This window comes from Trichoderma gamsii, assembly GCF_001481775.2.
Source record: "Trichoderma gamsii strain T6085 chromosome Unknown Scaffold_12.2, whole genome shotgun sequence".
Taxonomy (NCBI): domain Eukaryota; kingdom Fungi; phylum Ascomycota; class Sordariomycetes; order Hypocreales; family Hypocreaceae; genus Trichoderma; species Trichoderma gamsii.
In genome coordinates this window covers 549,489-569,407 of record NW_020171349.1, presented here as the reverse complement: position 1 = coordinate 569,407, position 19,919 = coordinate 549,489, and the positions used below count along the sequence as shown (strand labels likewise).

General features: G+C 50.3%; 6 protein-coding genes across 6 annotated transcripts; 3 read left to right on the top strand and 3 right to left on the bottom strand.

The window, feature by feature from the left end:
* Nucleotides 1–276: 276 nt before the first annotated feature.
* Nucleotides 277–2,322, bottom strand: TGAM01_v204352 (hypothetical protein; the record flags this gene model as incomplete). The annotated part of the gene is made up of 3 exons (XM_024549405.1): nucleotides 277–2,040; nucleotides 2,101–2,128; nucleotides 2,189–2,322. The coding sequence occupies 3 exons, from the start codon at nucleotides 2,320–2,322 to the stop codon at nucleotides 277–279; spliced, it is 1,926 nt and encodes a 641-aa protein (XP_024405869.1).
* Nucleotides 2,323–3,128: 806 nt separating this feature from the next.
* TGAM01_v204351 (adenosinetriphosphatase) lies at nucleotides 3,129–6,271 on the top strand (the record flags this gene model as incomplete). The annotated part of the gene is made up of 3 exons (XM_018808268.1): nucleotides 3,129–3,195; nucleotides 3,253–5,980; nucleotides 6,043–6,271. 3 exons carry the CDS (start codon nucleotides 3,129–3,131, stop codon nucleotides 6,269–6,271), a joined length of 3,024 nt encoding a protein of 1,007 aa, XP_018658539.1.
* Nucleotides 6,272–6,995: 724 nt separating this feature from the next.
* Nucleotides 6,996–8,336, bottom strand: TGAM01_v204350 (ornithine decarboxylase; the record flags this gene model as incomplete). Its single annotated transcript, XM_018808267.1, has 1 exon — nucleotides 6,996–8,336. One exon carries the CDS (start codon nucleotides 8,334–8,336, stop codon nucleotides 6,996–6,998), a length of 1,341 nt encoding a protein of 446 aa, XP_018658538.1.
* Nucleotides 8,337–11,549: 3,213 nt separating this feature from the next.
* TGAM01_v204349 (mitochondrial presequence protease) lies at nucleotides 11,550–14,621 on the bottom strand (the record flags this gene model as incomplete). The annotated part of the gene is made up of 2 exons (XM_018808266.1): nucleotides 11,550–14,280; nucleotides 14,335–14,621. The coding sequence occupies 2 exons, from the start codon at nucleotides 14,619–14,621 to the stop codon at nucleotides 11,550–11,552; spliced, it is 3,018 nt and encodes a 1,005-aa protein (XP_018658537.1).
* Nucleotides 14,622–15,434: 813 nt separating this feature from the next.
* On the top strand, nucleotides 15,435–17,064 carry TGAM01_v204348 (hypothetical protein; the record flags this gene model as incomplete). The annotated part of the gene is made up of 5 exons (XM_024549404.1): nucleotides 15,435–15,624; nucleotides 15,671–15,972; nucleotides 16,047–16,195; nucleotides 16,259–16,524; nucleotides 16,619–17,064. The coding sequence occupies 5 exons, from the start codon at nucleotides 15,435–15,437 to the stop codon at nucleotides 17,062–17,064; spliced, it is 1,353 nt and encodes a 450-aa protein (XP_024405868.1).
* A 1,291-nt stretch (nucleotides 17,065–18,355) lies between these two features.
* Nucleotides 18,356–19,876, top strand: TGAM01_v204347 (STE24 endopeptidase; the record flags this gene model as incomplete). The annotated part of the gene is made up of 3 exons (XM_018808264.1): nucleotides 18,356–18,370; nucleotides 18,455–19,384; nucleotides 19,451–19,876. The coding sequence occupies 3 exons, from the start codon at nucleotides 18,356–18,358 to the stop codon at nucleotides 19,874–19,876; spliced, it is 1,371 nt and encodes a 456-aa protein (XP_018658535.1).
* Nucleotides 19,877–19,919: the final 43 nt, after the last annotated feature.

Below are 19,919 nucleotides of genomic sequence, written 5' to 3'. Positions count from 1 at the left end.
AAGCCAAGTCACATGGTAGCTTCAGGTAAAAACATATAATTGTAGACCAGACGTGATGGCTCTAGTTGACTCTTTGAATTCGCTCTGCACTTAAACTCTGGCTATATACATTACGCCTTTTCCCTCTGTGGCCAAATCTTTGAGATTAAAAAAAGAAGAAAAGTTTAAAATGATCTTTATTATCCCACACCATATGCAGCTTGCTCTCCCTAGCATGAAATTCGTTTAGAAAGAAGACAAAAGTCATGACAAGCGAAGCTCTCCAGGAGATCATGCTCAGTCCGTGCCTTCAGTTATCATCCCCTGGGCGTTGGGTACGCCAACCAAGATAACGCCGCGTGGCACTCTGACGTCCTTCACCTTCATGCAGCCAAACACATTCACTTCTTTGATATTCGGGCAAGTCCGGAATATGCTTCCAAGGATAAAATCGGTGACTTCTTCGCAGAAGCTGATCTCTAGTCTTCTTAGCTCCGGATACTCCTTCGTTCCGCCAAAGACTTCTTCAAACGCCTCGCGAGAGATGTGTCGGCAAGCGTGCACATTGAGGGTTCTCAAGGCGTGGCCAGAGTGCTTCATGAGCGCCTTGAAGCCCTCACTGCAAAGGCCAATACCGTCGGGGTTCGCTCGTGGATGAGCGGCATCGAGCTGCCGGCACTTTTGCAAGTCCACGAAGTCCAGAGGCGGATTTTCCCAGTCTGCAAAGAGCTTGGCGAAGCCCTTGTCTGTCATCGTTTCGCTTTCTGTGATACGAAGCTTGGCCAATGATCGACAAGTATTATGAATAGCTTCCAGAACACTATCATCGGCATCGGGCACAATCTTAAAGGACAATGTCCTGAGATCTTTCCCGACTTGTGTGATACAAGTCCTGAGAGCTTCTGCCGAGCTGTCCTGCTGGAGTTCTAAACTGAGATGCCGAAGGCTTGGAAGGTTTCCAATTGCAATTACTCCTACATCCGTGACCTTTTGATTGTGGCAGACCTTTAGGCGACTCAAGTTGGGGCAGTATTCTTTCAAGAGTCCCAAAGTTTCGTCTCCGAAGTGCCGATCGGTAAAGTAAACTTGTAGCTCTTTCAAGGATTTGCCCTTGGCAGCGAGGAATTCGTGCCACTTATCCTCGCTGAGTAGATTGGCACCATGAAGATAGAAGCTCTCCAGGAGGATATCTCTCGATAGTAGATAATCCATGACCTCGTCCTTGAACTGGACCGCACACCGCACCTTGAATTTCTTCAGGTTCGAAGCAACTTGAAAGATGCTGATGAAATCTTGATGACCAAGTTTTGCACCATCGTAGATGTGCAGTACTTCGGTGGTAGGTTGCGTAAACAATGGAAGAGTATCCGGCTTCAATAAACGCCGCTTGGAGAAAATCCTGGCAATCTTGTCGATAAGATGCTCAGGTAAATCACCCAAGCTTTCTGCCAAGTCAACATTCTTTGCCAGCGTCTGCACACACAATGTAGCCAAGCTTTTCGTACCCACGTCTCCATCGAGCATTCGGCTCTGCAGAGTGCGTCGTGAGCCTACACCGCCGGTCTGTTTTCGAGGCTTCTTTTTGGGTTGTCCCTCTCGGTCTTTGGCAATCTCGCGCCCGCAGGGAGCACACAGAAGGCCTCCGTCAGGTCCTGCCACCGAGTAAGGAGTCACAGTGAAGCGCTTTCCGCAGATTTCACAGTTCTCCATCTGCCCAGGAAGCGGTGCACTCCTCTCTTCGAAGATTGCCTGGGCAATCTCGTCATCGTATTCGTCATCATCGGCGTTCTTCTTGCGCTTTTTGAATGCTTTGCTAGCTTTGATCTTATCCAAGGCCTTGGCTTTCTTTTCTGCTGCGGCATTGCGACTTCTTGTTCCCCGCCCAGCAGCGCTTGCCTCAACAGCAGTGACGGAGACTTCTACCGTTTCTGAAACTTCATTTTCTTCGGTCGGTTCGACTTCACCTGCCTCTGTTGTCTCCTCCGTCTCTCCGTTCTCCACTGCTTGTTGTCTCCGGCGATCTGCGTCGGCTCTAATTTGAGCAGCCGAAATATTGTGTGACTAAAAGATGTGTTAGCAAATCATGACCAGAGATCGGTTGAGAGATGTTTCGTAGCATACTGCAAGAAAATCAGTCAAGGCAGATTGGCTAAATAGACACTGTTAGCACAAATCTATCTTTATGCTATTAAAATCACCATTGCTATACTTACGGCCCAGTAATATTACGACTTGGCCGCCCATTCTGGCCTTGATCATACTGGCGTCGACGGGCCCTAGACAGTCGTATTGGTCAGCATTGCAGCAGAGAGGAGGATAGGCCAGAGTATGGAAGACCAACATGATGAGAGTGCCTGGATAGTAGAAGGTGACTATCGAGATCTATGTTCTTGTAGGTGTATTGTGTCTCCGTATCAAATTTTCCTGTGAGAACAAGCGGTGCAAACAAAATGCATGCCACACTATTCTGTTCTTTCACCCAGTGCCGATGACATACAGCGTGACGACAGTGTCGCGAGATAACACGGTGTCACGTGATTGACCGGTGCACAATTGGCACTGTAAACTTTCATTTGCGCGCAGGTGTAAACAGTCACCCATCGGTCATCAATACAGTCCCAGTACAGTGCGTATCTACCGCTGTGGCAAGCCCCTTATCCCTGCACGCGCCTTCGTGTAAAGTGGCAATTCGCGCCTTCCTCCAAAGTAGGCACTGTGAATTGGCATGGCCGCTAGGTAATCACGGCCGATGAGGCAACATCCTGACAAGTTTTCATCCAGTAACAGCCGCCCAGTTTTTTCGTGCGCTTTTCTCCTCGTTCCTTTGTCAGATTGAAGTGATCGAGGCTAGTTCACCAGCCATTGCCTGACGAAGAGGCGGAGAGAAGTCTTCTCTTCTCCAGCAGTCATTCTCAGAGCCTCTTCTCCACCATTAACGATCACAGTGAGCCTGTGCTTACTTGGGCTGGCGGATGAACCTTTGCTCAGTTTCAGCCCAATTTCCCTCGCTCTGGTCAAGCCACCTCTTCCTCTATCAGACGATTCAAGCCGAAAGAGCGATTTCTGAGAGCTTTTATTGTTCATCGTCCTTTTCTCTCACTTTTTTTCTCGAAACCTTCGACCGTTGTCTGTGCTGGTGAACTACAGCAATGCCTCGTCGCACGTCGTTACGCTCGTTATTGACAGGGCCAAGCACCCCTGTTCAGCAATCATCGGGTATGTTAACATAGTCGTCGCTTCAACCGCCAGATGTCACTAACAAATTATTTGTAGAAGCTGAAAGCGGCCCTGTCGCTGCAAATGGCCGTCTCACCCGTGCACGATCCGCAAGGAGTCTTGCAGCTTCCTCTGTAGTCGATGAACTTTCCTTCGACACTACAGAGTCTCTATCGTCGGCTCTTACGCCATTTGGCCAAACTTCAGAAAGCGGCTACTCCACGCCTGGAACCAGTAAACTCCCAAGCCCTGCCGAAGCAGCCAGACCATTAAAGACCTCTCAATCCCTTGAAGTGCGCATTCCTGCCAAGAGCAGGCTGCAAGAACCCGATGGAGATGAGCGAGCCTTACGACATAGCGTCTACTCATTAAGCTCAAAAGCAAAGGGAAAACGAGTCACCGAAATTGAAGATTCAGAGGAAGATGACGATGATGTCTATCCTGGCAACAGTCGCGATGCCCAAGTAGCTCGTCGGCTGCAGAACGAAGAATACCGCCGAGCAAGCCTAAGATCTCGCCGCTCTATGGCTAGCGAGGTTCAATCTCCTGCCCCGGCTGAAGCATCGGTGAAACGAACCAGATCTCTGTCAGGCCCTTCTTCAGCGGAAAAGCGACCGACCAAAAAAAGCAAGATCATACCTGATTCAGACTCTGGTGCATCGTCTAGTTTAGATTTAGACGCCGAAATGGCTGCTGCTGCTGCATTGGAAGACCAGCTCGCAGACCAGCTCGCTAATGAGGTTTCCTCGTCTGATGAATATGATTCAGCGGTTGAAGAAAGGGCTAAACCTTTTGATCAAACGAAGAGACTGAAGACTAACCGGGGCTTCTCCAGCGTGGCTTTTCCTGATCCCAAAACTGCATCCGATATGGAGACACCACCGTTAGCACTTCCTTCAGACATGTCATCTGGGCTTCCATCTGACCTTTCCGGCTTATCATCTGGTATTAGCTCTGCCACTGTTAGTGATAGTGAAAGCGATGATTCCGAAGCAGCCGCGCCAGAGCCTGGTGCACTTCGGAGAATTGCTAATCAGAGACGTGCATACCGACCGTCTAGACACAAAAGCCGCACCGCCAAGGAGCGAGATCGCCTTGAGAAACATCACCCTGAATTAGTCACTATGTGGACGGATTTGGAGAACATGCCGGCAATAAATGCCGGCAAGATAGACCAACCGACGAGTATATCAAGGCAGCTGAAGCCTTTCCAGCTGGAAGGTGTGGCTTGGATGAAGGAAATGGAGAAAACAGAATGGAAAGGTGGCCTTCTAGGCGACGAAATGGGCCTGGGCAAGACGATCCAAGCCGTCTCTCTCATCATGTCTGACTACCCCGCGAAGCTGCCCACTCTGGTCCTTGTCCCTCCTGTCGCACTCATGCAGTGGCAGTCGGAAATCAAATCCTACACGGACGGAACTCTCAAGACCTTTGTGTTCCACGGAACCAATACAAAGGCCAAGAATATTACAGTTAAGGAGCTCAAAAAGTTCGATGTCATCATGATGTCCTACAACAGTCTTGAATCCATGTATCGGAAGCAAGAAAAGGGGTTCAAGCGAAAAGATGGCATCTACAAGGAAAAGAGCGTCATTCACAGCATTACTTTTCATCGAGCCATCCTTGATGAAGCACATTGTATCAAAACACGAACCACAATGACTGCTAAAGCATGCTTCGCGTTGAAGACCGTGTATCGTTGGTGCTTAACTGGCACACCTTTGCAGAACCGAATCGGAGAGCTCTTCTCCTTGGTGCGATTTCTCAATGTCAAACCGTTTGCTTTGTATCTCTGCAAACAATGTACCTGTTCGAGGCTTGAATGGTCCATGGATGATAACAGTCGTTGTTCCGACTGCAACCATGCTGGTATGCAACACGTCTCTGTCTTCAACCAAGAACTTCTCAATCCTATTCAGAAGTTTGGCAATTTGGGCCCTGGCAGGGAGGCGTTCCGGAAATTACGATTGATGACAGGTCGTATCATGCTGCGACGTCTCAAGAAGGACCACACTGACTCGATGGAGCTTCCTGTGAAGGAAGTGCATGTCAACCGCCAATTCTTCGGAGAAGAGGAAAACGACTTTGCCAACAGTATCATGACCAACGGTCAGCGCAAGTTTGATACCTATGTTGCGCAAGGTGTCCTTCTGAATAATTATGCCAATATCTTTGGTCTCATCATGCAAATGAGACAGGTGGCCGACCACCCTGACTTGATTTTGAAGAAGAACGCTGATGGAGGCCAAAACGTTTTGGTTTGCTGCATCTGTGACGAGCCAGCAGAAGACACTATTCGGAGTCGCTGCAAGCATGACTTTTGCAGAACATGCGTATCTGCATATATCAAGTCTACTGATGAGCCTGACTGCCCTCGATGTCATATTGGGCTGGTGATTGATCTCGAGCAGCCCGAAATCGAGCAAGACGAAGCCATGGTCAAGAAGTCGTCAATTATCAATCGTATCAAGATGGAAAATTGGACTTCTTCTTCTAAAATTGAGCTGCTCGTTCATGAACTCCACAAGCTGCGCTCTGACAATGCCACGCACAAGTCCATCATCTTTTCCCAGTTCACCACAATGCTGCAGCTTATCGAGTGGCGACTTCGAAGAGCTGGAATCACCACTGTCATGCTGGATGGCAGTATGACCCCTGCTCAGCGCCAAGCATCGATTGAGCACTTTATGAACAACATTGATGTTGAATGCTTCCTCGTATCACTCAAGGCTGGTGGCGTTGCACTCAATCTCACCGAGGCATCGCGAGTGTTCATCATAGACCCGTAAGCACTTTCCTCTTTTACATTTACGCTCTTCTTCAGCTATGCTAACATTGTATTTCTAGTTGGTGGAATCCGGCCGCTGAGTGGCAGTCTGCTGATCGTTGCCATCGTATTGGACAAACTCGACCCTGCACCATCACGCGTCTTTGTATTGAGGATTCTGTCGAGAGCCGAATGGTACTGATCCAAGAGAAGAAAACGAGCATGATTCACTCCACTGTTAATTCAGATGACAAAGCGATGGATACTTTGAGCCCTGAGGATATGCAGTTCCTTTTCCGGGGCTCTTAAACTTTTTTTCTTTTTTTCAATTCCTTCATTTCTCAGTAAAAGTTGCTTGCTTTTCTTGAGCAATGGGTTATGATGTTATTACCTAGATGAACGCATGACGGATATAATGACTTGAGGCTTTCCGCAAGAGGCGCTAGGGACTTAGAGATGATTTGCTCACATTAATGGATTAGTTTGCTACGTATACGGCTACTTATATAATAAAATATACACTGAGCCTTGTCCTTTATGACTATGGCCTAAGATCGTGCTAAATCATTGCCTACTTGCGACTACTTTGTATGCTTCGTTAGGAAGTTCTAGACCCGTTCTCTTAATCTAGCAAGGTGTAGAATATATTGAGTTAAGCCTAGTTTTCATAGTATGCTAGCTTTCATCACGAACAACACAAGGCAGTGTGGCAAAGAATCAAATATGTATGATGTAAGATGCTAATGTTGTATTCTTGCATCTCGTGTTGTTGTTGTTGTATCTGTCTAACTCGGGATTCTACTTCCCTTCATTTTTTCCGTCAAAAACTTTTCTATAGTAAATCCACTTGAAAGTGGCAAAAGTGCCTGGTACTGATAGGCAGCCTTTTTACAGGCCTCCTCTTGCTTTAACGGAGCCCCTGACGAAGGCCATCCTGACCATTTGGCTAGAATGTAAAAACCACTCCCTCCCAAAAATTGCTTCGCTCCTTTTATTTTCCATGATATGGCAGATGTATGCCAGAGTCACATGTTTAGAGGCCCATGAGGGCCTTTGCACCAGGCTCGCTGCAAACGTAGATGGTGTCGTGCGAGTTGGGAAATCCGTTGAACTGAGTGGCAGAGCACTTGGTGTAGGCACCCATGTCCTCAAAGTAGAGCCAGTCACCAACATTGAGGGTGCACGGGAAGAAGGCGCTCTGGCTGATGAGATCGATGCCATCACAAGTGGGACCCCAGATCGAATACTCAATACCGTCGCCGACCGAGCACTGTTCGGCAGCGTAGGAGTTGTAGAAGGTCTGGCCATTGGAGTGGAGGATCTTGGCAACGGGGTGCTGATGGTCGAACATGATGCTCGAGAAGTTGCCATAGACACCGTCGTTGATGTAAGCCATGTAGCTGGTGGCTTGGGTCGCGGGGTCATCGACGGTGCGACGAGCGATGATGTTGCAAGCAATGGTGAAGGCTGTAGCAACGTAGAAGCGGCCAGGCTCGGCAATGATGTCAACGCCGCATCCAGCGGGGAAGTACTCGGTCAGGGCATTGTCAAGGACCGCAGCCATGATCTCAAAGGTCTCTCCAGAGAAGCCTCCGCCGACGTCGAGGACCCTCATGTGGAAGTCGTAGGCACGGGCCTGCTGGAAGACGGTGTGGGCGTCGACGACGGCCTTGCGGAAGGCAGCAGGGTCAGAGGCGCCAGATCCCACATGGAAGCTCACGCCGACCACGTTGAGTCCAAGCTCCTTGGCCAGGGCGAGGAGGCCCTCGGTGGTGTCCATGGGAGCACCAAACTTCATGCTGAGGCGGCACATGCTCGACGTATCGTCCGTCATGATACGGAGGAAGAGTTCGGCGCCAGGGAACAGCTTGGCGATCTTGTGGAGCTCATCCGCATTGTCAAAGGTCATCTGCTTGACACCAACAGACTTGACATAGCGGACATAGGAGTTGGTCTTGCAGGGTTGGGCATAGATGATGTGGTCGGGGCTGGCACCGAGGCCAAGGACCTGTTCAATCTCTCCCTTGGAGGCGCAATCAAAGCCAGTGCCGAGGGCCGCAAGGAGCTGGAGCACCTTGGGGTCAGGGTTACACTTGACGGCATAGAATGGCTTGATGCGGGGGAGGTTCTTCTTCCAGCGGAGATGCTGGCGGTAAACCTCACCAAGGTCTGCGACAAAGAAGGTGTCTTCCTCGCCGGGGTCGCAGAGCTCATGGTTGACGGCGCCCACGCGTTGGCGGAAGGCCTCGCCGATCAATTGCTTCGGATCGAGAGCAACATTGTTCTGAAGAGCACCCAGATACTGGGGTTTCTTCTTTACAACATGATTATGGATGACATTCTGGACGTAATTGTCGAGGACAGCTGTTGCCATAACCATATCCCTGGAAAATTTGGGGGGTAAGGGATGTTGAAAATCAGAGTATTCGTATTCCGAAGAAGAAAGTCTGAAGTTAGTCTGAAAAGACTAGGGAAATTCTGCAGCTAAATAGCGAAATGGATCTTAGGGTGGTCGAAAGCGATAGCAGACTGTTCCCTCAGTGATCGGGCGAGGCCTCCTCGACGACTCTTCCTCGGCGAGAGGAAGAACCGCAGAACTCCTCCTATGCGGCAGCTGACGGGGGTCGTTTAACGACGGCGTGGGCGGCTGGTGACGAGGCACGTCGAAGAGCAAGAAGGCAACGAGCTGCTTAGAGAGACCAAGCGGCGGGAGGAGGGATGACGTTGATGATGTGAGGAATCTTGCGAGCGCAGAAATCTTTGTCAGTCACGGCCTGGGGAGCCGTGATGGGTGGAAGACGAGTGCCTTTGTGGAGACAAGGCACCGCAGCTGGTATCGAGGCGAGAAGGCGGGAGAAGCTCTAGAATGGTGGAGAAGGACAGAGGCCAGTTAGCTTCAGCTGCTCGGATTGATCGCGAGGTGGCATCGAGGAGATGCAGCTTTCCGCACAGTTTGCGGTCCTCAGGGCGCACTTCGCGGCGGAGGAGTCATTCTATTTGTGGTGGCGGTGACATCCGCCTCACCAACATGGAAGAATTTGACCCCAGCCCAGCCAGAGCTGATGAAGACACGCAAACCGCACGAGAAAGAAAATATCTCACGAAAGAGCTCAAAAGAAAAGAGGCCTCACATACCTAGAAAACAAAATCTAGAGCGACGGATGCAGTAGCAGCAGCTAGCGAAGAGAGCTATTTTTTTCACAAAAGTGAATTAAGAAGAGGTAAGAAAAGAGTAAAAAGGAGGACTGCGTGTGAAAAATTGTGGTGGTGACGAGGGGTCAAGCTAAGGTTTTATCCTTGCTTTTTCTCTCCCCCTTGCGAATCGATCGCCGCGAAAAAAAAATTAAAAAATTCTAAAGCTGCAGTGCGGTAATGCGGTACGTACCTGCGTTTGAATTTGAGTACCTAAGGTACGTACTACTAGTAGTAGTAAGTAGGCCGGGAACGGCGTTTTAGGTTGGAAGAGGCTGCCCACAAATCTTTTTTAGCATTGGGCGCCAGCAACACAAATTGCATCAGCGATACATGCTGTAACTGGAGAGCGACGCGGAAAATTGGATCCTGGATGAAGCGGGCGTGTAGAGAGAGCCAATGGGACGTGCAGCTTTTGTGCTGCAGCGCCTTTGCTGCGATTGACGCTGTGTAGACGGCAAGGGGCCGGAGGATTGCTTGTACAGGTCGCAGTATCTGGTACCACTGCTGTGATGCGCATCATGTGCAGCTTACACGCATGGCAATTACAGTTGGGTATCTAGTAGCAAAACACTCTATTCAAGAATCACATAGGCCTCTACATTGAGCTTTGACTACAGAAAATGCAGTACGCGTCACAGCTGTCCATTATAGTGCCTATGACTAAACTTTGCAAGCATACCAGTTGCAAAAGATTCGCCATATCTCGTCTGGAAGCTCTCAACACAGCTACTAACCAGACAACGGTGATCGACAGGTACTGATGCTGCATCTCTGCAATTGTAGAAAATACTTGATGCCCTGCTTTGCAGTAGTAGTAGCTACTCCGGCACGATTTTCCCGTCCTGCGTCGTGCCTTGCGTCCATCTTACTCACCCGGTACCACCCACTTACTCATACAAGCTCTCATACACGCACATCACAGGCAACTGAGCACTCCCATGTCGATTCATCTACGGCCCCCAAAAAATGCCCCCTTATAGTAGTAGCCCAACAGGTACTATTTATATGTTGTCTCTTGAGTATTTTCCAGCACCGAGTCCAGCTTCCATCTCCCTGGCAGCAAAACACGCGACACCACATACTAGTAAGTACTTGATAATGAAGCCACGAGCAAAGCCTCGCCTTATCATTCCCACGAGGCGCAAACTCTCTCTTGGGCAAATACCCGCCCGCCGCCACACCGCACGGGTCAAAGAAAACCACAACGTCTTGTCAAGCTTGGTTGGCTCGTCCGGGGTAAATTGCCGCATGTAAGGGAGAAGCTGCACTGCCTTGGCTGTGACACGTCTTTAAAGCGGCCGGATACTTGCTGTACTGTGCATAGCCACAAGGAGCAATATTCTACTGTAGGCTGCTATCATGCAACCAGTGTCTTCGCCTTTCCAAGTAAAGCTATAACTATGTAAGGTAAGATGCTTCTCGACCCCAAGCCTCTTAGCCGAAACATTGCCACGAATCTCATGCAAAAAGCACGCGCTGAATGGCCTATAGCCAGCACAAATGATAGAACGCCAACTCTAATTCGCATGGCTAGCTTCTCCATTCGTCTTCCCCAGTTTATTCCAAGGCCATCATTAGCCCCCCTATCCTTGCAAGACCCAATCTATTGCGTTCCGTACTATGACGAAATCAACAATACTACAGCACAGAAGCATAGAGCACACAAAAAAACATCTCAATTCCGACAAATTTATAGCATATAGAAAGTACCCAAACTACAAAGACACAGCCTCCCCTCGCTTACCTCCAATCTTACCTTATAGCACCTAGGCCTGCCTGTATCAAAACCATCGAGGCATTTATCCTTTTAATCCCTCTCTCTATCCCTCTCATCCTAGCCGTAAAAGTCATTCAAATGTACTCATGTGCTCGGCTCTTTAGTCCAGTAACCCAAAGCTCAGGGGCTCTGGCTCTGATAGAACGACCTCCTCACCGACGTCACTCCTCGTCTTTTCCTCTCTCTCCCCTCTTTCAAGCTCCAATGCTTGTTGCTTGCGCACCCCAGCACCAGTCTGAAAGGGATCGTTGAGAGATTTGGGTCCAGGGAGGCCGCCAGTGAGGTATAATTGTTTTGCTCTTGCGTTGCTCTGTGATCTCCATGCCATGGGGAAAGTGAGTCGGTCAAGCCGGCTCGGCAGGAAGATGTATCGTATCTAAACGCGTACTGTGCCTATCAAAAGTCCCAAGTCTCGAGAAGCCGAAAAGGAAGAAGTAAGAGGAGGGGGAAAAAAGGGGGAAAAGCCCTCAAGAGGGGAATTATTCTACACATAATGTACATCTTGTATCGTAAATACATCCATATAATCACAAAAATACTCAACCATTGCCCTTCCACTGACGCCGTTTTAATATGTACCTGGAGATTCTTAGTTGTGCTGATGATGATGATTCCTTACTCCTGGGAGCCGTTGACATTCATCTCATGAACGGTCCACGTTCCATCCACCCAGCCTTGCTTTTCTCCCAGGAAAGTTGTGCGCTCCTCTCCCTTCTCAATAGGTTCGACAAGGAACTTTTGCGCAACAGATCTAACTTGATCCTTTGTCACGTCTAGCAGCTGCTCTCTCTTCTTCTGCTTCATCTCATCCGTAATGCCAGAGAGGAATCTTGCCATACCCTCCTGGTTCACAGACTTTGGAGCGTCAACTCCTTGGAACACAGAGATTTTGGCCTCTTCCAGGTCTCGATCGCTCCATTCCTTCTCCACTGCCCAGCGTCCTGCATTGCGCATAATGCTCAGCGTGTTCTGCGGATTAGGATCGCGGTATGAGTAGAATCCAAACAGGCCATCCAACGCCTTAGAGTAAGCCCCGCCGCCGTATGCACCGCCTTTTTCTCGGATCTCGTGGTGGAGATGTTTGTGTGTCAGCAGTTGTGCAAGGATCTGGAGCGGCGCACCATCGGGTGAGGTATATGATGTCGTGGCAACGGAGAGGCCTCCATAGTAGACTTGATATGGCAGAGGGAAGAATGCTTTGCTGTCCTTCGGGAGAGGTGACGGGCCCTTGCTTGCTATCCCAGATATCTCTCGTGGTAGTCCGCCCGTAAAGCTCTTCAGAGAATTCAAGTTTTCTTGCACATTCTCAGTGCCGCATGTAAGGGCCGTGCGCATCTGACCGCTAGTCAATGCAAAGGTCTGGATCTTCTTGAGCTTGTCAATGACATCCTCTAGCTGGTCTGACTCGGGTCGGCCGGTCAGCGAAGTAACCAGCTTGACCTGTGACAAGCCGCCAATTTGCTGCCTCAGCCAGGCGCTGCGGGTCAAACTGGACTCGGCATGGCCCATTGCGAATCGGTGCCCAGACGAGGCAATGTCGTTGACAACTCCATCGGCTGAGGCCTGCAGCAGCTGTCGAATTCGCAGTGATGCCTCTGGGCTGTCAAGATCGGTCTCTTGCACCAGCTTGCGCAGGATATCATACATGACGGGCACGTTCCTGTCGAGTGCCATACCAGTAAAAATGATACCTTCACTTGACTGAGTGTAATCGGTTGGCGAAGGTGTGGAATGGTAGCCAACAGACACACCGCCAGTCTTGAGCTTGATGAGATCTTCGAGCTGCTCCATCGTCATGTCTTTTGTGCCCAAGCGCATGATGCTGTCCGTAAACAGAGGAATAAGCTCTCGAAGGTCGTCAGGCAAGTTTTCCAATGTGTTGATGGCGCGGAAATAAGTAAGGCCATTGGTCGGAGCCTCGTGCCACTGGATGGGAATGCCATCTGCAACTTCATCTCGGACTACCGTTGGCTCTTTTGACCTTGGAATATCTTTGACATGGACAGTGGGCAGACAACTCAGATCCTCGGTGTTTGTCTTGTTTTGTTCCACCAATAGCTCTTGCTCCTGCTTCTCAAATTGCTGGCGTGCACTCTCCTCGCTTCCGGCCCTGTTCACGGCGTCTTGGATTTTGGAAGAGAGACGCGCCTGTTCCTCGGCAATCAGATCATCCCCAAAGGTTGCAGATGGCGCCATTGTAAAGGTCAAAGTGTTGTCATTCAGCAGGTATTTATCCATCAAGCCTTCCAGGTAACCACCCTCGGCCATTTTGGCCTGGAAAGCAGCAATTGTATCATTCCAAGCCAAGGAGTCAAAGGGATCACTTCCATTGAACCACTTCGGCTTCAGCCTGTTGAGCATGGAATAGCCAAAGGTAGATGTTTTGTGCTTGAGCGCAAGCTCGAGCTGGTGAAGCGTACCGTCGATCTTGCCCTGGTCAAAGCCCTTGTCCCTGGCATCGCGCAGGATCTCTTGGATCTTGCCTTTCACCTTGGGAACATCAGATTCCTGGACGCCAGTAAGGCCAATTGAGAAGATTCCGCGCTTCGCATAGCTATCGTAGCCTGCATTGGGACTCCAATCGGCGCCCATGCCAGCTTCTATCAAGCCTCGGTATAGCGGCGAACCATACCCGTCCATCAAGAGGGTTGATAGCAGGGACACTGAGAACGACTCGACTATATCAGTAGTATCGCCAGTAATCCAAGATACCGATGTCTTATACTGTCGATCCGGAGCAACCAATGGGTCCAACGGGCCGTGGAGAGTAACTTCTCGAGGACCGTCCAGCTCAACAGGCAAGTGAATAACCTTGTCCTTGGCAATCTTCTCAAAGGCCTGCAGCCTAGCGTCAACCTCCTGCAGGTGATCTGCCAGGGGCATGTCTCCATAGGTAAACAGCTTGGCATTGCTGGGGTGGTAGTTTTCGGCATGGAAGCCCTTGAGCTGCTCGTAGGTCAAATCCGTAATCTTTTGCGGGTCGCCGCCGGAGTTGTTGATGTCAGGGAAGATGTGGTCGTGGAATCGAATGTAGTACAGATATCCCGCATCTGACATTTGTCCTTTCATCTCATTATACACAACACCCTTGAAGACAAGCTTCTTGCCCTCCGCGTCCTCAGCCGTTGGGTTCTCCGGTCCAATTCGCCAGCCTTCCTGCTGAAAGTCGGATTGCTTCAGCAGGGGATGGAGTGTTGCGTCGAGATATACGGACATGAGATTCTTGAAATCCTGCTCGTTTGTCGTCGCAAAGGGATAAAATGTGTGGTCCGAAGCTGTCATTGCATTCATGAAATTGGAAAGCGTCCGGGGCAGCATCTTGAAGAAGGGATCACGAATAGGATATCTGGGGTCTTGTCAGCCATGTCGATTCTCGTTGGCTGCAAAAAACGTCTCCTACTTTTCGCTGCCGCAAAGAGTTGTGTGCTCTAGGATGTGAGGGACACCGGTATCATCCGGAGGATTCGTCTTGAAGCCGATGGAGAAGACATTGTTGGAGTCATCGCGGGCAATGTGCAGATAATCGGCGCCGGTTTTGTCGTGCTGCAGCTGCAGTGCGGTGAGTTCCAGCTCTGGAACGTGCTTTGCTCGGACGACAGTGAAACCGTGGAGCTTGGCGCCAGGCTTCGGATACAGCGTGAGATCCGTCACGGTCTTTCGAGCCGCATTTGCTGCGTTTCGCAACATGGCGAGGTCTGTAAGTGGGAACGAGTAAGAATGAATGAGAACCTTCTAATGATGCATCGGAACAAGAAATGCGACGTGAATGGCTCGAGTAGCTGCGCAATGCCCCTACAGCTTAGCCACGCAAATAAAACGACCGCAGCCAAGAATCAGATGCTGATGATGATGATGTTCTCAGTTCTGTCGGATCTGGCTCGGACTCTGTCGAAATTTAGCAAAGCCCGCCACCACGAGCGCTTAGTCACGTCCCCCAAGTCTTTCCGGCCACTCGGTTGCTAGTGCACTAACAACCCCACCATATTGGACGCTGACCTAATCCTTGAGGCACTAACAAATTCACTGCACGCCGCATCATCGCACTATTAGAATTCTAACGAATTAACCACCCGCCTGGTCACGCTCCCACCTACACCTGTCTGCCATCGCCGGCTGGTGACAACTTCGACACACGTCAGGATCGCAACGACGGCCCACCACGCCCAGCCCGGAGCTCAATTCGCGGCCAGCCCGTATTTTGTAAGCACCGGCGCTCGCCCATTGTCCCGTAGCCCGGCCGACAGCCCAGACAGCGACGATTTTGACAGCAATTCCGCCTCGTTTCCCGCTGGAGCCGTTGTCCGCTGGAGCCTCGAGCCGACGCCGCCTTGTATAACCATATGTCGATTAACAATCAGCTATATTGAAAGAAGCGGGATATATATAAATATTCTTTCTTGTTTTTCTTTGGTTCGCCTACAGCTCTCCATCAATGTGGCTCGGCCCTTGATGAGACTCAAGCCCAGCCAAAATACCCTTCCTTGACGCATTTCTCGAGCCATGCCGGCAACTCATGTGGAGGCGGCCCTGACAAATGGCCACGATGCGCATGTCCACTCGTCACCCGCTGCGAAGAAGGCCAAGGGAAAGAGGGGGATGGATTCGTCCGAAGCTTCGCGCCTCCTCCAGGCCCGTATCTCGCAGCTGGAGCAGGACGCCGCTGGAGAGAAGGATCAAGAGATGGAGATAGGTGCGTCCAAAAGTCGCCGCATTAGACAAGAGTATTTGGACCACAGGTCAACTAACGTCCATGTTTTCGCAAATAGAAAGAGAAGTAAAGCGCGCCAATCGGGATCTTCTACAGCAGGTCTCTAAGATGGACGACATGCAGAAGATTGAGCATCTTATGAGGCGCTCAAGCGAACTGTTAGCCGACATGCGACGCCTAGAAAGAGAAAATCAGAAGAACAAGAAACGCGGAGACGCTCTCCAGAAAGAACGGGATGCTAGCCGAACAGAACTCAGCAAGACGGTGGGATTAAAGGAGAAACTTGAAAAGCTGTGTAGGGAACTGCAAAGAGATAACAACAAAATGAAGGTTCGCACCGACCGCTTCGAGCAAACAATTACCGAGCCTTTGGCGCAACACGGCGCACTGACACTGGGACATAGAATGAGAATAAAGAGCTCCAGAGCACGCAGAAGCGAAATAATGCCGCCTGGGACGAAAAATTCGCAAGCTTGTTATCAAAGTTGGAGGGATACCAAGAGGAAAAGGACACCCCAAAGAAACAAGTGGTGGACATGGAAATGGACGAATTGTAAGCTTAACCCACTCACGATTCTCTGAGGCGCGTGAATTAACTGGCGAGACACAAAACCAGATTCCGAGTTCGATTCAAATCCTTCATTGAGCAGTACGAGTTGCGCGAGCTGCATTTTCACTCTCTCATGCGGACCAAAGAACTCGAAGTTCAGTACCATTTATCTCGCCATGACAGGGAGAAGAAGAACGCCGAAGCCGAAACGAACAAAGCGCGCCATTTGCAGAACCAGGTCGGAGCATTCACCAAGACGGAGACGGAGCTTAGGAACCAGCTGAACGTATACGTGGACAAATTCAAACAGGTATGTCATGCAGCATGCATTGGTTAGCAATTGGCAGCCAGGCCTGACCTGTTGCGTGTTGTAGGTGGAGGATACTCTTAATAATAGCAACGACCTGTTTCTCTCGTTCCGGAAAGAAATGGAGGATATGTCGAAAAAGGGCAAACGCTTGGAGAAGGAAAACGAGACGCTGAAGCGTCAGAAAGAGGCGACGACAGCGAACATCATCCAATTGGCGGAAGAGCGGCAAGACTGGAAGCGGAAGATTGATGCCGCCGACAAAAAGAACGAGAAGCTCATGAGCATCATCCAGCAGATGCAGCAACAAGGGCGGAAAGTTCCACGGGAGACTGCCACCACGGTGGAGGCCAGCACAGTAGAAGTGTGTCCCCCGGATAATCAGGAGCATGGAGCCGCAGAGGGCGAGGGCGAGGAAAGCGAATATTCCGAGGAGGAGGGCGAGGAGGAAGGGCTTAGTGAGTTCGATGACGATACTGAAGAGGAGCCCCAGCCGAGCGATCAGGGACCCCCAGTGCCTTATGGCCCGGAACGCCCGCCTCAGCCAACTACGAATGGACGCTAGTATGCGGTTATTCGATGTCTGGACCCAAACGCACCAGAGGTCGCTCCAGAAGTCAATCTAGCAGCACTCCGAATGGAAATCAACAAGCTCTCAAAGGTGCCAAGAGACCAGATGTACTCTCACTTGCTACAGCGAATGAAAGATGACCCAATCATGTTCTCTCACTTGCTACAGCGAATGAAGGATGAGAGTTTTCTGCCCTCGTTGCTGAACCTGTTACTAGACAGAACATTGCCGCCATCTATGCTACGGCCAGACCTTGATACTGTGCCTCGCGCATCAGTAGTCGACCTCTTTTGGGGGCTGATACTGGCCGCGAGATCCAACATAAACATGTATGAACTTGTCAAAGGCCGAGAAGAAGAAGAAAAGAAAGAAGAAGGGAAGAAATAATGGGTGAAAGAACAATGTATACTTGGTTTGTATCAATTGTCTGACTGGCAAAGCGGCATTCATGTGTTTGGTTTAACCCTGTAGTTATTATCGTCTATGCTGTCAATTATTACCTCTTTCTCAGCGAAAATCATGACTGCGTTTTCCATCTCCAGTAAGCCTCGAGTCTTGAATCTGGACTGGACTACTTATGCTCTGTGTGTGTCAGAAAACTGTGGCCCCCTCGCATCATGTGTGTAGGGAAAGCTTCCACTCACAACGTCAAGAAGATGACATCCTTTATTCACGTATCTGGGCCAGTCTTTTGTTGTTGCACAGTTGTATAGTTGCTGGCCGAAAGAAGAGCACCTGGTCGCGAGATCCAGGACATGACCGTGTAGTAATACTTGTTCGCCGGCTTTGTAAATCCAGAGAGATGTGTGCGTAATTTGTGGTTTGTATATAACTGCAGGCTTTTCCTTGACGCGGTACTAATACTGTGTAGGGAGTATTATAGGTAGGCAAAGTTTACTGCAATTGACCACTATAGCGAATGGTATTAGCATCCAGATGTGCATGTACTGGATTGCTCTCAGCAAATCTCAACAAGTAACATCTACCAATTTCGCTTAAGACCAAAAAAACAATCAAACAGCAGCATAAATTCATGGCAATCCAATTGACCCATTCCTGCGCTCTTTCAAGGCACGTCATACACGGTAAACAAGGACCCAGCTAAAAATCGGGTAGCTATCCGCGACGTGCATTAGCTCAGCAGCACTTATAGCCACCCTGGCCTCCCCCCCGCGGTGTCCAAGCTTCTGCTCGTTCCATCTTCCGTCCTCTGGATAAACAAAGAAAAGTTCCTGTCCAAGCTGTTGATATCCTGATTCTATCAGGAGAAAAACAACAGCCCATCATGGACTTTCTACAGGTGCGTCTAAAGAAGTTACAATCACTCAATCAACCAATTGAACAACCCTCTTGATCAAGTAGCTAACCAATGCTCTCCTCACAGCGCCTGTCGCAGTTCCTCGACCGCCCGCTGTTCCCATGGAAGAGGCTCGTCCTGGGCTTCTCCCTAGGCCAGTTCGTCTTCGAATCCTTCCTCACCTTCCGCCAGTACCGTGTCCTCCAGTCGCCCAAGCCCCCCGCCGTCCTCGCCAAGGAAGTCTCCCGCGAAGACTTTGACAAGTCGCAAGCCTACGGTCGCGCCAAAGCTGAATTCTCCGTCGCCAGCGGCCTCTGGGGCCAAATCGTCAACTTCGCCTTTATCCAACTCGATGTCATGCCAAAACTGTGGTCCTGGACCGGCGACCTGCTGCTGAAATGGGCGCCCGCGCGCTTCACCGGCGAAATCTCCCACTCCATCGTCTTCGTCTTCACCTTTATGCTCATCCAGCAGGCTCTCGGTTTGCCGACTAAGATCTACAGCACTTTTGTCCTGGAAGAAAAGTTTGGCTTCAACAAGCAGACGCCCGGCCTGTTCGTCTCCGATATCGTCAAGACCAACCTCCTGACTGCCGTCCTGATGCCCCCCGTCCTCGCTGGTTTCCTCAAGATCATCCAAAAGACTGGCAACCAGTTCGTCTTTTACACTTGGGTTTTCACCGCCACCGTTCAGGTTCTCATGACTACTTTGTATCCTACCTTTATCCAGCCGCTGTTCAACAAGCTGTCTCCCCTCGAAGACGGCGAGCTCAAGACAAAGGTCAATGAATTGGCTGCTCGGTTCAACTTCCCCTTGCACGAGCTGTACGTCATTGACGGCAGCAAGCGCAGCGCTCACTCCAATGCCTTCTTCTACGGTCTGCCTTGGAAGAAGCACATTGTCATCTACGATACTCTGCTGGAAAAGTCCGAAACTGACGAGGTTCTCTCTATCCTGGCCCACGAGCTCGGCCACTGGAAGTTGGGTCACACCACAAGCCTCTTTGGCATCTCTCAGGTATAATCTTTCTCTCGCCTTGCTCTACGCAGTATCTAAGCATCCTTCTAACTAACACAATCACAGGCCCACCTCCTCTATGTCTTCAGCCTCTTCTCCGTCTTCATCAACAACCGCTCCCTGTACTCCTCATTCGGCTTCCACAACGAGCACCCAATCATCATCGGCTTCCTTCTCTTCTCCGACGCTCTGTCTCCCATGGATACCGTTATCCAGTTCCTCCTCCACATGGTCACCCGCGCATTCGAGTTCCAGGCCGATGCCTTCGCCAAGGGTCTCGGTATGCAAACTGAGCTGGCCAGGTCGCTTCTCAAGCTGCAAATCCAGAACCTCAGCTCCATGGATGCCGACTGGATGTACGCGAGCTATCATTTCTCGCACCCCCACCTCTCAGAACGCCTCAAGGCCCTGAACTGGAAGGGAGAGCAGGCCGTTACTAGTGAGAAGGATGAGGACGGCGTCGTCAAAGCCAGTGGCCGCGATGAGTTGTAAGACATAGATCAAACCTATGTGTGTAGAGATAGATATCTTAAGT